Here is a 17,843-nt window from a genome sequence, read left to right on the forward strand (position 1 = left end):
TTAACTCTGGACTATCTTACCCTGCGTTAGAGGTGAAAGGTTCCTTCCCAGTAAAAGCCATTAACAAGTCAGCCCTTGAGGGGAAAGGTTCTAAGAATGTACATACACACTTTATCAACCGAGATACAGAGGGGCACAGCCCTGTACCCCTGCACAGAGCACTGTCCATCCAGACCAGAGCTGGACGTCTTTAACTCTGGACTATCTTACCCTGCTTTAGAGGTGAAAGGTTGCTTCTCAGTAAAAGCCATTAACAAGTCAGCCCTTGAGGGGAAAGGTTCTAAGAATGTACATACACACTTTATCAACCGAGATACAGAGGGGCACAGCCCTGTACCCCTGCACAGAGCACTGTCCATCCAGACCAGAGCTGGACGTCTTTAACTCTGGACTATCCTACCCTGCAGGAGGTGAAAGGCTGCTGCCCAGTTGGACCTTTAACAATTCAACCCTTGGGGCTCTACGCCTGTGCTACCGCTGACCACCTAATCACACGGGGGAAGTTCTCTGTAGCTCAGTTTAAACCACTGACCATCAGCTCCGGACCATGCACCATCCAGCCCTAAAGATGAAAAGATCAGGTGTTGCCTACTTAATATATGGGACCCAACATATCTGACAGCGGTTGCCCAAGATTGGGTGACGCTTGGAATGACAATAGCTAAGCGCAACATTGCCCAAGTCAGTGAACACTCATCGGAGATGCCCTAAAAAGTGGGGAAAGATATGGGGTGGATGGAATAAGTACCGTGGGAACATATGCAAACCCCCTAAATCTACTGCCACGGACTCAGAGGATAGCGACGCAGAAGAGTAGTTGGGGCGTGGAGTAGAGGGGTGGACATGAAAAGACTGAAAAAGTTAACGAACACAGCAGGGAAAGGAGTGAAAGTCTAGAAACATCAGAATGCTAAGGTTAGGAATGTGCAAAGGCAGTTCGTATATTGCGATGCTGTAAAGATATTGTCATACAGTGCAAGTTGTTGAATAAAAAGAATTTACAAAAAAAAAAAAAGATGAAAAGATCTGTAACCTTTACAAACCATTTACCGTCCAATTAAAAAGATAAACGGCGCTGTCACCCTTTTCAAGCCACTTACCATCTAGCCTAAAAGATGAAAAGCTCTGTAAACCTTTACAAGCCATTGACTATCCAGCCCCCAAATTAAAAAGATCTTTAACCCGTAACAAGCCATTGACTACCCAGCCCAAAATATGAAAGACCCAGTACCCCACGTAACCCACTCCCACCCACCTGGGACTTTAACCCTGTAGATACCATGAATTATTCAGCTGTTGAAGTAAAAGGCTCTAACTAGTTCTCAAAACTGACCATGAGGTTGTACATGTGAAAGGTTTGTAACTCTGGAGACCTTTGGGGCCGTGCGGTGAAGGCCTCCGTCAAAGAGGCTTATACACAAGTCACCTGTGTATGGGTAAGAGGGGTAGATGAGGTATTTGTCCATGTTATACCATGTTCACTCGCCCTTGTTCAATGACTGTGACCCCCTCTGTCCTGTGACTCGCCCCGCCCCCTGTATATCACTCCAGTCCGTCTCTACCTCTCAGCCAGGATCCCGGAATCACTGATTGGATCCCTGCTAGAGTCCCAGAAGGTGACGTCACTTTCCACGCCCTGGCACAGCGGGCCTCCACGGATCTGTCATCGCGCGCGACCCGCCGGCTTTAGATCCATTGCTCTCCAGTCGAAATGTTGGCTGCAGAGTTTCTCCCACAGACATACGTTATGGTTGAATAGCCCTCCCCCCGCCATGATGCATATGTAGATTGCTCCAACACGTCATCAAACAGGCTCGTGGTGTGGGGTGCGCTAATAACATGGGTTCACTAGCTTTACTTGCAGAAATAGTTGTGCCTCACGGGTTCCAGAACTCGTGACTGTAATTTAACTCCTTCCCCTGTGGTGAGCACCACTGTGCGATGCACGAGGCTTTTATTAAACGTTAGGGCCCTGCTGAATGAGTGCCAGGGCTCCAGTCAGGAGACCGCTGCACCTCGTTGCCACTGCCCTCGTTGCCAGTGACAGCCCCTACGCAACTACTGACCATCACACTCCTACAAGTGTGACAATTCAGACTGTGCCGGGCCCCAAAGCTGTAAGACTGGCCTGCGCGGTAATTGTTGTTTTTAATGAATACTGAATTAATAAACAAGTGTTGTTCTGCTCATCTCTAATTTATACAAACAGCGCCACCATGTGGCAGCTGTCATACTTGCCAGTGCGTACAGTTAAATACCGGTACTGCCAATTAAGTTTCGGTGCCGAGCACTGGAAACCACAGGCTCAAATTAAGCACTGTGTTAGGGTCATTCAACTAGTTAGAAACCAGGGTCCTGGGAGGTGTCCCACTGTCCAGCTATTTTGAATGTGACTTCTCACCAATAGGCCACACCCAATCCCTGCACTCCCACCTGGGAGGCAAATATACCACTGCACCTTTGAATAATATACACTTTTGAGCATGTCTTACCACCCCTGGCACAGCAAGACTTCAACACAAAACAAAAAGCACTTTTTGAAAATGGGTTTTATTTAACAAAATGCAAAGACTCAATCACTTTAAGAATAAGGCTTGGGGTTTATTACATTTTACTCTCTAAACAAAAGCTGTCTCAGATACCAAAGGCATAAGATTCAGATATATGTAGCAAACTTATAATCTAAAGGCATGAATCAATAACTGAGCAAACTATAATACTGATTAATAAACAAGCAATAACTGATATAAGATAAGGTACACTGGACGTCCTGCAAGAGATCAGAAAGATATACACATATAGAGAGCAGAGGAGTACTCTGGATGTGCACCTCCCACACCACAAAGAAAACACCTCCAATGATCAAAGAACCACACAACTCAATACATCACCTGGTGCATACACTGCCCACTTCTGACTGGGGGAATTACAGCCGGGGATCAGAGCTCAGCAAGCCAGGGTTCAATCCGAGATAGACACATCTGCCCTCGCTCGGAATCCAAACTCCCAGTTTCTCAGCCTGCAACCCTCAGCTATAAACACACTAGAAGATTCGTGAAAGACCTCCTCCCACCGCCAGAGGAATTTTACCAGAACTGGCCAAGTTCCAAGCAAGCATCTCCATGGCAGTAAGGAGCTCTCAAGTCTCTTCCGCCATTCGCACTTCTTCCAGCCTCTGTCTTGACGAAGCTCTCACAAGGCCTTCCATGGTACACTAAACAAAAACAATCGCTCAGGAAAACAGCAAGACCTTGAATGTGAATAACCCAAACAACTTTCAAGCACGGCTGTGCACGCAGCAGCAAGGCAGAGTCAGACATGAGGCCCTGTCAAAGGCAATAGTCAGCACCTATAATTCTCATCCACACAACTTACAAGCACCACTGTGCACACAGAAAAGTTTGAAGCAAGGTAAAGTCAGAAGGCAGGATGACATGAAGCCATGTCAAAGAAAGACAGCAAGATTACAGGAAAGAAGAGAAGCAGATATATGCAGGACCATCCTACATTAAGGTTAAGGTAATATAACACACTAAAGTCAGTTAAAATGGTGACAGTCGGAGGTCATCATAGGCTGCCAGACTACAAGAGTGGCTCTTTCACTACACCAGCCTGCCTTACTGAGACCATGACATCATAGGTCGAAAGGTCGACAAAATAGAACAGACAAACTTGCTTGATCTAAATCGGTTTTAGATGTGGGCAGATTCTGCCTTGTGTACTATGAGGATACCTTTCTGTTGTTTGTTTGTGAAGCACACAACTCTTGATTACCTCCAGCATTCGGGTCTCCTCTTTCTTTGTGTTCTCTTCCCTCGGGACACAGTGCACGTTTCCACTTCTTTGTATTTACTCATCCTAATAACAGGCTCTCTGACTCCTCCCAAACCTCTTTACTATTATGAACTCCCAAACAATCCTTTCCAAACTCTCTTCCCTTCTCTATCCCTCCTTTATCCTGTTAATCCAGCCAACAGACTCACAGGGCCGGCTCTAGGGCGGTGCGACCGGTGCCACCGCACCGGGTGATGACTACTCGAGGGGGCGCCCTGTTTATAAGTGTTTTATAGTTTTAAAAGCACCTCCTGCTGCATTGCTGGCCTCCGGCCATTTTCGTACAACATAACTACAGTGATTAATGTTCTTCCTGGAGAGAGAAGGAGTTTTGTCTAGTGGAAGTTATAACTCATTTTATGGTAGCACTGAGGGTTAATGTGCCTGCTGCAAAGAATGTGTGCCATGCAGATCACAAAGTGCAGATAGTTTAAATGGGTCAGTGCTTTCGTCAGACAGATTCTTTTGTTATTAGCAGTGTCGATGTTAAAATCCTAACATGGCACAGTGAGCTAATAACTGTCAAAGAGCTGCATGCAAACTGCACGGTATAGATTAGACCATTATCATTTTTATCTCTGTCTTTCATTATTCTAATGTTTCAAAAAGGGTTCATTTCAGTAAAAAAAAATCCTTATTATTAAATGTAACAGTATACCATGGGGTTATGTTTTAAATTCTGAGTCTGTGCTTCTCCAGACCAAGCACTCAAACTATACTGTCTACCAGTATGTATGTCATGTGACTCACCTTGTAGTCTTCTGTCTTATGTAATATACACTGATTTACACACCTATGATTGATTGTCTCTGTGTAATGTGTGTGGGATGTAATGTACTCTGACACCCTACACTGGTATAGGAGGTGCTATATAACTAATTAGATACATCTGAGAGAGAGTGGTTATGGAGAGTTGAGGGGGGCACTGTTAAAGGGTGGTAGTGAGGAAGTCTGTTGGGGGCGCCAACAAACATTTTCGCACAGGGCGCCACCAGTGCTAAAGCCGGCCCTGCAGACTCACAAGTCTGCCACTCCGAACAACAATTTAGATTTCTCCATACTAGTCCACCTTTGGGTTCCAGTGTAGCATGCTACTCGCAGAAAAGCGCTTCAACGCTTCGTCAGGGGTAGTAAGCGGTATATCAGTACAATTACAAATGTGTATGTATATGCCACACACATGTATGATTGCTAACAAGCACCGGCACGCACTACCAAAGCCATAAGGTTTGGCTTTAATGTGAGAACGCACGCAAACACAGGCATGCAGAAAATAATTTCAGTGCGATTGCAAATTAAATAAGACTTCCTTGCCTTGCCTTGCCAGCCCGTGGTAGAGGTGGTGGTCGTGTTGGTAGAGGTGGCGGTGGTAGTTTGGTGTTGGTGGTATTGATGATTGTTGTTTAGTATTTTGGTGGTGGTACCTGTGTTGTACTAGTATTGGTGGTGGCGGTGGTAGTTTGGTGTTGGTGGTATTGATGATTGTTGTTTAGTATTTTGGTGGTGGTACCTGTGTTGTACTAGTATTTGTGGTGGCGGTGGTAGTTTGGTGTTGGTGGTATTGATGATTGTTGTTTAGTATTTTGGTGGTGGTACCTGTGTTGTACTAGTATTGGTGGTGGCGGTGGTAGTTTGGTGTTGGTGGTATTGATGATTGTTGTTTAGTATTTTGGTGGTGGTGCCTGTGTTGTACTAGTATTGGTGGTGGCGGTGGTAGTTTGGTGTTCGTGGTATTGATGATTGTGGTTTAGTATTTTGGTGGTGGTACTTGTGTTGTACTAGTATTGGTGGTGGAGGTGGTAGTTTGGTGTTGGTGGTATTGATGATTGTTGTTTAGTATTTTGGTGGTGGTGCCTGTGTTGTACTAGTATTGGTGGTGGCGGTGGTAGTTTGGTGTTGGTGGTATTGATGATTGTTGTTTAGTATTTTGGTGGTGGTGCCTGTGTTGTACTAGTATTGGTGGTGGCGGTGGTAGTTTGGTGTTCGTGGTATTGATGATTGTGGCTTAGTATTGTGATGGTCATACTAGTGTTGTACTAGTATTGGTGGTGTTCACAGGGGTAAGAGAGGCAATATTCATAGGAATTTATCTGCAGTAGATATATATATCCAGTACGAAAAATTAATGAGTCCACGTCATTGCTTGTATTTCTTTATTTTTATTCGTGATGTGCTCAAGGTGCAATACAGACAACACGTTTCGCCCAGACATGGGCTTCTTTAGGGCAAGAAAAGTTAATGTAACTGAATTTGCGTCAACGAAAGGTCTGGTCCGTGTTGTGATTCAAAAGTCTGTATTAGAGAAACCTCTCAGTGGTAAGACTGGGGGGATCCTGGAGAGACGAGGAGACTGAAATCTGCCTCCAATGGGCTGATCCTTAATAGGGATTTCAAAATTTGACTAAGAAGTCAGGTTCCGTGTGCAGTGAGCCATCAGCACCGGTTCGTCCTCGCGTGCACACCTTTCTTTGAATAGCGCCACTACACATAAGCACACAAAAGCATTGGCAGCATCTTACCAAGTTAATCTATAAGGTACTTTTGTGCGTTCAATATTTAAAATTTCATTTTTAAACGAAGGTTTAAAAAGATCATGTCTTTCTAACATCCTTGTTATTAAACGGCCTTTAACTCTTCGAGATTTTCTGGTTGTCCGTTAGTTAAAAAAAAAATCGTTTTCGCTCTCTACAGAGTTTCAACCAATTTCCTTTACATACACATTTAAAAGTTTCCCCCCCCCCTGCATACTAGGGGAATTGAGATCCCGCCGAGCCAGGTGATTACAGCTTCTCTAAATGATCGTATATTCAAACTATTCTGGGGCGGGTGGCACACGTCCTGCACCCTCCTGCGGCAGGTGGCACATGTCCAGCACCCTCCTAGGGTAGGTGGCACATGTCCAGCACCCTCCTAGGGTGGGTGGCATATGTCCTGCACTCTCCTAGGGTGGGTGGCACATGTCCTGCACCCTCCTGGGGCGGGTGGCACATGTCCAGCACCCTCCTCGGGTGGGTGGCACATGTCCGGCCCCCTCCTGGGGCGGGTAGCACATGTCCAGCACCCTCCTAGGGTGGGCGGCACATGTCCAGCGCCCTCCTAGGATGGGTGGCACATGTCCAGCGCCCTCCTAGGATGGGTGGCACATGTCCAGCACCCTCCTAGGGTGGGTGGCACATGTCCTGCACCCTCCTAGGGCGGGTGGCACATGTCCAGCACTCTCCTAGGGTGGGTGGCACATGTCCAGCGCCCTCCTAGGGTGGGTGGCATATGTCCTGCACTCTCCTAGGGTGGGTGGCACATGTCCTGCCCCCTCCTGGGGTGGGTGGCACATGTCCAGCACCCTCCTCGGGCAGGTGGCACATGTCCGGCACCCTCCTGGGGTGGGTAGCACATGCCCAGCACCCTCCTAGGGTGGGTGGCACATGTCCAGCACCCTCCTAGGGTGGGTGGCACATGTCCTGCACCCTCCTAGGGCGGGTGGCACATGTCCAGCACCCTCCTAGGGCAGATGGCACATGTCCGGCACCCTCCTAGGGCAGGTGACACATGTCCCGGCACCCAGCACAGGCATATCATTAGACAACACTTAACAACGGAGGGGGCTGTGAGAGGGCTCCCGCTGCATCCCTCTCCTTCACAGATTCACACCTGCAGAAGAGCCCAAAGCTTTGCTTTTTGAGTCCTAAGAGTAAAGAAAAGGACCACAAAGTGATGGAATAAGAGTGATGCGGCCTCTCCACAATGGTTTCTCCTTAGCTTAGCATTCCCGGCGACGCTCCTGGTGCTCAGCCATAAACTGCGATCAGCTCCATGACACAGCCTCACCCAATCCAGAGTAGGGCAGGCACGAAGAGAGAGGCCAGGGAGACCCCTGAAATGTAACACAACATAACGTGTATTTGTAAAGCGCACTTTCACCCAGAAGGGTATCGTGGCGCTGAATAACAGATGTTTATTGTTACCCAACTGAATGGTACTCATTTTATTGACCTTAGAAGGATGAAAGGCTGAGTGGACTCACCAGGATTTGAACCTGTGACCATGAAATGTAGACTGCATTCCAGCTCTACAAACAGGCCCTTCCCTAGGGACCGTAAACTCGATAATAATAAAATCATAAATGCAGTTGGATTCTGCCACTGTGACCACTCTCACCGGGGTTTCCTCTCTTCCTCCCGCAGCCTCCATCCCGCAGTTCACCAACTCCCCCACCATGGTGGTCATGGTGGGGCTGCCGGCCCGAGGGAAGACCTACATCTCCAAGAAACTCACCCGCTACCTCAACTGGATCGGAACCCCCACCAAAGGTAAGGACTTCCATGATGTGTGTGTGTCTCTGGGCCCTGCACCGAGGGTCAAGGCCTCTTTATGTAGCTGCTCCCTGGACACAGAGTGGTGGTGACCTTAACTCACAGTGTGAGACCTTTAACCATAGTGTGAGTTTGTCATCCGTGGCGGGAGTCCTTCAGCTTGCGGCTGGAGACTCATTCATGGTGAAAAACCTTTACTAACAGTGTCAGTGTATAGATATGTACATAAGGAATCCCTCACTCCTAGAGGGGCCTTCACTCATGGCGTGGGTCCTTGGCTCACAGTGTGAGACCTCTGTCAAAGGAGGGCGGGTGTCACCCTTAGCATGGAGGCTTTATTCATGGTGTGCCCATCAGTCATGGGGAGAAACGTTCATTCCAGGCGTGAGACCCCTTGTGTGAGACTTTCAGTAATTGTGGGAGTCTGGAGGCTTCAGACATTTGAGACTTTCACCAATGCCCTCAGACCGGCTTCATGGTGTGAGATGTTCACCCAGTGCGTGCCCGTCACTCATAGAGTGAGACCTTTGTGGGGCTTCTGTCGCTCTTGGATCCCATCGGACTGGGTATGTCACACAGGGAGGTTGAAGGGTGGCTGAGATGTTGGTGCAGGTACTTCTCGTATGATGTCCAAGGCGTGTGCATCAGGAGACCTTGTACCTTTCAATGCTCCACTTTTAATTCTGTTCACAAAGGTGGGCAATAGTTGTGTGACGTGTGTGTTTTTTTACTCCCTGTCAGTGTTTAATGTGGGGCAATACCGCCGGGAAGCTGTCCGTACATACAAGAGCTTCGAATTCTTCCGCGAGGACAACGAGGAAGCCATGAAAATCCGGAAGTGAGTCTTTCTTTTCTTTCTCTTTGTGGCTAAGTTCATCTCCAGCAGTTACTGTACACAGGTGACAACATCCTCATCAAATATTTACACACTCACATGTTGAGCCCATAAACAATAATGATTATATATGACAGCTTCTCTAGCTTCCATAAACAGACGCTAAATGTCCTTGCCACGCCTGTTCGATCTCTTAATCCCCTAAATTACCTCTTCCTTTCGAAACAGTAGCAACAACAGGATCCTTGCTTGCTCACAATGAATCAACGAATAAACAACACCAAAAGAACATAGGGTGTCCCCAATCCTTCCAGCTGAATCCAAATGTAAATACCTCATCATCTGGGACAGCCGACTAGCTGCCTGAACCGTGCTTACGTTCACTAAATCTTTCAAATCAATACAAGTGTCATAGAGGAAAGACCATCAAATTGGAAGGTTTTTCCCATTAAACCTCAACCCTAATGAACAGCAGCACCTGGCTCTATTATTGGAATGTTCAGCAGCGCTCCTAGACTGCTGGAAGATGTGTAAGAAGCACTACACGAGGCACTGGAGGAATGACATACATTTGAAGCCCTCGCGATTCCTCTTCAGGATTAAGTCCACCAGGAGGTGTGTGTTTCAATCTCTAAGTGAATAGATGCTAAGTGTGGCTCGTAGTTGATATTTACATCAAGGCTGCTGATAAAGGTAAGATTGTAAAATATAGGTCAGATGTAAAGTAGAGGGACGTGGCCAGATATGAAAAGTCCAGAGGGCGGGGGGGGGGGTAGGGAACACAGCTGGTGATGGACAGTTGAATGTGAAAATGTCTGGTTACGGAGCCTTCTGGAGAAAGAGTGTCTAAACATTTAGGGTCTGTGTGGAGAAGGAGGTATGTGGATAGTGTAGTAAGTAGTAAAGGAGGTACACAGCGGGGATCAGTAGGCAAACATAAAAGATACCCCATAAGGTCCATGTGGCATTAATGTTGGCGCATTCTCCTGCGCCTCGTGTTCGAGGTTGGACGACTTCTCATGACCGTTTCCATAGAAGGTTCTTTTAAAGTGAGGGCTGGCAGGATGTTCCTGATCCGGGGCGTTACCAGAGAAGGAGCCCTTGTTGGTGGTAATTTTCTTGAAACGCGGTACTTCAAGTCATGTTTATGGAAAACAACATGGTTTTCTCCACTTACAAAAGATTCATGCCCTGCTCTTTGCTTTACAAACAAAAAATCAGTTTATCTCTCCGGGCTTTAAAGATCTTGAAGTCAAACCTGTGCTCTGCATCCTTCAGCGATGACAGACAAGTCAGGCGCATCGTTATATTATATCACATTTTAAATACAACAACACTTGAAATCTGGAGTTTATTGAATGCATCTTTACTCTACATATACTTACTTCCTTTATGCGTCTAAATACCTTCCATGTACTTGGATCTATATATTTATTGCTTTTCACTCTAATTCAGCATATCCAATGCACCACCCTATGTCTCACCCTATACCTCTCTCAATATATCCTCTACCTCAACTCTCTGACTCATCTCAAACCTCTTTCTACAACTCTTTCCAATGCACTACCCTACTTCTCACCCTATACCTCTATCAATATCTTTAATCTACTTATACTTACTTCCTTTATGCATCAATGTACTTTCCATGTACACATGGATCTATACATTTATTACTTTCTCCCAATTCCGCATATCCAATGCAGTACCCTATACCTCTCTCAATATATCCTCTACCTCAACTCTCTGACTCATCTCAAACTTCTTTATACTACTCTTTCCAATGCACTACCCTACTTCTCACCCTATACATCTATCAATATATCCTCTACATCCACTCTCTCATTCATCCCAAACCTCATACCCCTACTATGAGCCCTAAAATAACCCTTTCTAGACGTTAACCTCCTCCAACCCTCCTTGCATCATCTCATACCGCTTTTACTATACCGATCCCCCAAAACAAACCTTTCTAAACCCTTCCTTCTGACTCTTCCCCTCCACAGATCTTTTACTCATCCCAAGCTTCCTCCTACTGCTGCGAGCTTCAAAACAAAAACAAAAAACAAGATTTCTAAATCCTTCCCTCTTCTATCCCACCACTATCCTTTCCAATCCAAATAACAGACTAACATGTCCACCAATCAAATTAATTTCATATTTCACTATACTCCACTAATCTTTTTATGGGTTCCGGAGTAGTTTGCGACTCACCCCAAAAAAATGCTTCAGAACCCCCATCAGGGGTAGCAAGCGCTACATAAATGTAAACCTTTTTCCCTCTTCTATCCCCTCACTATCCTTCTGAAGCCAAATAACAGAAAAACATATCCACTGCTCAAATTAATTTCATATCTCACTGTACTAATTCACCACTAATCCCTTATGGGTTGCGGAGTAGCGTGCTACTCCCTAAAAAAGCACTTCAGTACCCCACCAAGGATAGCAAGCGCTATATAAATACTAACCTTTTTCCCTCTTCTATCCCTCTGCCAGCCTTCTCAATATAAATCATTAACATATCCACCACTCAGATCACTTTCATACTTCACTATACTAATTCACCACTAATTCTGTATGGGGTCTGGAGTAGCGTGCTACTAGCCAAAAAGCGCTTTGACGCCTCGTAGGGGGTAGTAAGCGCCATATAAATGCAATTACAATCACAATACAATATTATATTATATCATGTCACATTATATTATATATTCTATCATATTATATCATATGATATTATACCATGTTATACTATATGATATCATATTATATTATGTATTATACTATATCATATTTTATTATACTATATTTATATCATATCATATTATATATCATGTTATATTATATGGGATTCTGTTAGTCCCTGTATAAATGCCAGTATCTAATTTCTCTTGATGCACCTAGTCGCCGATTTTAAAGAAAAGATGTAACTCACCTATTATAAGTTCTCACAGTCGAGCTCTGAGGTCGCACAGCCTGCTGCCAGCAGCCCAGATGACAGGCAGGTCACCAAGGAGCATAATTGAAGCAGCTTTTAAATCAACAAAAGCGAAATGTTTCTTTTCTTTCTTCTGCTCTATTTTTTTAGCTTACAGTGACAAGCAGAAAAACATGTTTATTTTTTGCTCTCCTTAGACTGTTAGAGAAAAGCTAAAATCTTTCTGCATGTTTCTACAGATTCCATCCCATTTGCGTATGGGTTACCACCTACATTACGTAGGCGGTAAAATGCAAATGTTTTGCAACTGCATTTTGGTCGCAAAACATTTACACATACCAGTGCGAGTTGCTATTAGGAAGGGACGCCCTTAATACAATTGGGATTCGGTAATAGGTTACCGTATCACAAAATAGACATTTTACATAGAAAAATGCTTTTTCCAGTCGCAAAACACCGGATTCTGCAACTCAGGCTGTTTGGGGCCTGAAAAAAGTTTTGTACACCTGGCCTCTGATATCTTCCAAGTGTGTCTCTATCCTACGGTCTTCAGTGTTCAAAGCACTCAGTGCCGGTGACAGAGGGACCCTCTCCTTACCAGGATAGGTCAAGCAAGGAAGGCTGACCGAAGACAGGCTGCAAGAGGCCATCAGATATGATCAGACAGAGAACTCCGGGGGATGTTATATGCAGACGGGGGAGGGTGTAACAGAGTGCATGTGAGCAGAGTGCCTGCTGATGATGCTCTGCAGAGCAGAGTTAGAGTTCTGTGAAAGTGCTGCTGAGAATCTCTCGGTTGCTGCCCACTTCATACCTGTGCCCGAGAGATGGGAGGCTGCGAAAATCATTTTCCATCCAGCTCTAGAGACGATCCCTGTTGACGACAAGGTCTTCCGTGTACAGCTCGTTCACCACCAACAATAGAGGTGGAAAGCTGTGACCCTATATTCAGCACTCACCATCCACCCCTAGTGATGGGAGGCACCATCCGTGTACAGCTCGTTCACCACCAGCCTTGGAGGTGGAAGGCTTTGACTCTGTACGCACCACTCCCCATCCACCCCTAGTGATGGTAGGAACCATCTGTGTACACCTCGTTCATCACCAGCCTTAGAGGTGGAAGGCTTTGACTCTGTACGCGCCACTCCCCATCCAACCCTAGTGATGGTAGGCACCATCCGTGTACAGCTCGTTCACCACCAGCCTTGGAGGCACCACTCACCATACACCCCTTGTGATGGGAGGCGCCGTCTGTGTGCAGCTCTTTCACCACTAGTGTTAGACCTGGCACCTTGGCGTGAGTCTCCCTTCCACTTTTTGTTGCTGTGCCTCATGTGTTTTGCTGGTGTTGGCTGCTCAGAGCACTGTGCCACTGCCAACCAGTGCCACAGTGCAAGTGCTCCCTATATAAAATGTATATATTGATTGGTTTCCATGTTTGGCTTATTTGGTTTACTGTCAGACCCCAGTAAAGTGCATCAGGAGTGCCAGGGCTTGTAAATACAAATGATGCTGGTGGGCTTGCAGCACTGGTTGTGCCACCCACAGAAGCAGCCTTGTAAAATGGGTCTAAGGTCTGCCATTGCATAACCTGCGTGCAGTCTGGTACTGTCATGCTGACTGGGCAAGTGCACCCACTTGCTAGTCCCTAAACCTTCCTTTAACTTCATATTAGTCACCCCTATGGTAGGCCCAAGGGCAGGGTGCATTGTAAGCATAAGGTAGGACAAGCCCTGATGTGTGTGGCATGTCCTAATAGTGAATTACAGCCATTTTCGTTTTTCACTATTGTAAGGCTACCTGTTCTCCATAGGCCACAATGGGCTGTTAGAATTGTTACATCCTATGATCCTAACAGACCCAGGGAACATGGCAGAAAATCGAGTTTAGTATGCCTGAACTCAGAATAATAAAATACATCTGTTAGCAAGGTTTATTTTAATGTTCTGTGTTTGCAAACGCCACTTTTAGAAAGTTGGCATTTGCTTGCCTAACCATTTCAGCCCGCCTCTGCTCTGATGTGTATCTGCTGTCTGGTTTGTGTGAGTGACAGGGCTGGGGAATTCCAAGAGACAGTCTGGGCAGCCAGGTGGTGAACAGGAAGATTACACCAGGATGGGTGGTAGGAGTGCACCTGGACTCTGAATAGGGCTGTGCTCTGCCACCACAATGCTGGCTCCACCCCCCGTGGAGCATCTGATGTCTCTGCCCTGCACACTGAAAGCAGAAGCCTGCATCATGTCAACAAAGTGCTCAGAAACCAGACCGAACTAGACAAGGGCCCCCCTGGCCTGCAAGAACAAAATAAATGTAGTATAAGTATAGGAGCCCTGCTCCTAAGAAATCAGATCCTGCTACAAGACGAACCTCTGCCTGAGGGGAAGGAACCGGGAAAGCTGTAGGAGGAGTACTGTCCCTGACCTGGGGGATTGGCCTGCAGCGGTTGCCTTGCTGCTGAAGGAGAGGAGAAAGATTGCTGATAAACTTTACTTCAACTTGTACTGTTTAAGATCTCCAAGGGCTTGTGACTGAGCTTGCCCCCTGAACGAAGTCCCAGGACCAGTGGACTTCACCCCCCTTGAGAACCGCCATTCTCACCGTGAAGCTGAAGCCGAGAAAAGTGTGCGCCTCCTAGATCGGCGCGTAGACTGGCAAGCCTGTGCCCAGCTTTCCGGCCCAAAAAACGCGACTAAGGCCCCCCTACGAGCCGTAGCTCGCAACGTGAAGGAAGGACTTCGTGCCGCACTTCTATTGCCCCCCTCTTCGCATCGTACTGCTCAGCGTGCCCCCTACCCCTGTTGTGGATGGGCTGCGGTGCGTGGAGTGGTTGGTACGTCGCTAACCATCGGAGCGTACTGCCTGCTTCGCACCACACTGAAAGAAAGGCGCCGATCTCAAGGTACGGCTCGTACGCCGCAACGAAGAGCCAGCGCACCGTACCTCCGCACCGTCCCCTCGAGCATCGTGACTGAGGCCCCCTACGAGCCGTAGCTCGCACCGCAACAGGAGGACATCGCACCGTACAACGCGCTGGGATTCAACGCATCGTCCGTGACGAACTTTCAAAGATAAGGTACTGTGTCCACTTCGCACCGTAAGGTGTATGCTCCGCACCGGAGTGCCTGCAGCATTGTGTGAGCCCTGTTCGTAAGCACCGCAGGGTGTACGCATCGCCCGGAGCGTCTGCAACGCTTGTGAGCCCCGCTCGTGAGCACCACAGGGTGTACGCTTCGCCCGGAGCGTCTGCAACGCTTGTGGGCCCCGCTCGTGAGCACCGCAGGGTGTACGCTTCGCCCGGAGTGTCTGCAATGCTTGTGAGCCCCGCTCGTAAGCACCTTTCCAGCCCCGTACGAACCGTACGAAAAGAGCAAAGCGCACAGAACTATTGAAATACGCTTTAACCAAGAACTGCTTAATGTCAATAAGTATTGTGGGCCTGTATATCGTTATTGGGTCTTGTGATAAATCTGATTATATAAAAAAAGTATTTTTGATAAATCCAGTGTGGAGTCCATTTGTGGGGTTGCCATTGAATTACAGTATGTGGTCACAAATGCTTAACCATTGCGCCCTGAGATAAGCCTTGTCTGCTTGCGCCAAGCTACCTAGAGGGTGAGCAGTGGTTATTGTTAGAGCGTAACCCCTTACCCTGACTGGAGTTGAGGGTCCCTGCTTGACACAAGTCCCTACCTGTGCCAACCAGAGATCCCCAATTCTAACAACCAGCCATAGAGGTGGAAGGCTCTGACCATGTACACAGCACACCCCATCCACCCCTAGTGACGACAGGGTCCATCCCATGTACAGCTCGTTCACCACCAACATTAGAGGTGGAAAGCTCTGACCCTATATTCAGCACTCACCATCCACCCCTAGTGATGAGAGGCACCATCCGTGTACAGCTCGTTCACCACCAGGAATAGAGGTGAAAGGTCCTAACCTTGTACGCACCACTAGTTATCTACCCCTAGTGACGACAGGCACCATCCTTGTACAGCTCGTTCACCAGCAGCCTTAGAGGTGAAAGGCCTTACCCTGTATGCACCACTCACCATCCACCCCTAGTGACAATAGGGTCCATCTGTGTACAGCTCGTTCACCACCAGCAATAGACCGCAGCAGCCGACACAATGAAGAGGTGGTGGGGCGGGTGGAGGGGGGTCGTGAGCGCGGGAGGGGGAGGGCACGAGGGGGTTGGTTACGAATAAAAAAATAAAATAAAAACACATCCCTGGAGCCGCCATGCCTCCCAAGTCGCGCCTTGGTTTTCTTGGTCCCAGCAGCATTAGACCCCCTGTGCAATTCTTGCGCTGCTCTCATGCTATGAGGGCAGCGCGGAGATTGGCCTGAGCGGGCTGCTGTGACCCTCTGCTCAGACCAGGGAGTCTCTGCTATTCCATACAGCCCGGCTGGAGAAACCTAAGAGCGCATATGTGTTTAGCCGGCCTGAGACGGCCGGCCAAACACACATGAGCACACCTCCTCCCCCTCTCATGTCCTGGCCCCACCCCTCTCTGCACACACGACTCAGCAAATGAAAAATAAAACTATTATAGGTAATCGTTCTGTTTTTCACCTGCTGGCACTGAGCCAGTGGGGTGAGGCTCCGCCGCCATTGTGGAGGAGCCGCCACTGGCAATAGAGGTGAAAGGCTCACACCCTGCACACACCACTCACCATCCACCCCTAGTGGGGATGGGCACTATCCGTGTACAGCTCGTTCAGCATCAGCTGTAGAGGTGAAAGGCCTGACCCTGTACACACCACTTACCATCCACCCCTAGCGACGGCAGGCACCATCCGTTTACAGCTCGTTCACCATCAGCCTTTAGAGGTGAAAGGCCTGACCCTGTACACACCACTTACCATCCACCCCTAGTGACGGCAGGCACCATCCGTGTACAGCTCGTTCACCATCAGCCCTAGAGGTGAAAGGCTCACACCCTGTACACACCACTCACCATCCACCCCTAGTGGGGATGGGTACCATCCGTGTACAGCTCGTTCACCGCCAGCAATCGAGGTGAAAGGCCCTGTACACACCACTCACCATCCACCCCTAGTGACCACATGCACCATCTATGTACAGCTCGCTCACCACCAGCAATCGAGGTGAAAGGCCCTGTATGCACCACTCACCATCCACCGCTAGTGACCACATGCACCATCTATGTACAGCTCGCTCACCACCAGTAATCGAGGTGAAAGGCTCTGTACGCACCACTCACCATCCACCCCTAGTGACCACATGTACCATCTATGTACAGCTCGCTCACCACCAGCAATCGAGATGAAAGGCCCTGTATGCACCACTCACCATCCACCCCTAGTGAGCACATGCACCATCTATGTACAGCTCGCTCACCACCAGCAATCGAGGTGAAAGGCCCTGTACGCACCACTCACCATCCACCCAAAGTGACCACATGCACCATCCATGTACAGCTCGTTCACCACCAGCAATCAAGGTGAAAGGCTCTGTACGTACTACTCACCCTCCACCCCTAGTGACCGGATGTATGTCGTTACAACGCACACTTTTACAACGCATGCACTTACAACGCATTTTTTACAATGCAAAATCCATTACAACGCATTCCATTACAACGCATGACACTACAACGCATTTTTAAAAACTACCTTTACAACGCATTCCATTACAACGCATACTACCTTTACAACGCATACCATTACAACGCATAATATTAAATTGCATTTAAGGTAAGTATTAGATAGTATAGGGGTAAAAATTACTTTTCTAACTCCAGGGGGTGCAACAGTAGGGTAAGTGTTGGATAGTATAGGGGTAAAAATTACTCTTCTAACTCCAGGGGGTGCAACAGTAGGGAAAGTGTTGGATAGTATAGGGGTTAAAATTACTATTCTAACTCCAGGGGGTGCAACAGTAGGGTAAGTGTTGGATAGTATAGGG

At 47.6% G+C, this 17,843-nt stretch overlaps 1 protein-coding gene across 6 annotated transcripts in view; it reads left to right on the forward strand.

The window, feature by feature from the left end:
• The window catches only part of PFKFB1 (6-phosphofructo-2-kinase/fructose-2,6-biphosphatase 1), a 193,397-nt gene that overhangs the window by 82,612 nt on the left and 92,942 nt on the right, over window positions 1-17,843 (forward strand). For all 6 annotated transcript variants that reach the window (XM_085629835.1, XM_085629838.1, XM_085629836.1 and 3 more), the window contains exons 2-3: window positions 8,016-8,141; window positions 8,886-8,982. In XM_085629835.1, coding sequence (XP_085485961.1) covers window positions 8,016-8,141; window positions 8,886-8,982 — 223 coding nt within the window. The remainder of the gene's footprint in view (window positions 1-8,015; window positions 8,142-8,885; window positions 8,983-17,843) is intronic.

This window comes from Triturus cristatus, chromosome 10 (assembly GCF_964204655.1).
Source record: "Triturus cristatus chromosome 10, aTriCri1.1, whole genome shotgun sequence".
NCBI lineage: Eukaryota > Metazoa > Chordata > Amphibia > Caudata > Salamandridae > Triturus > Triturus cristatus.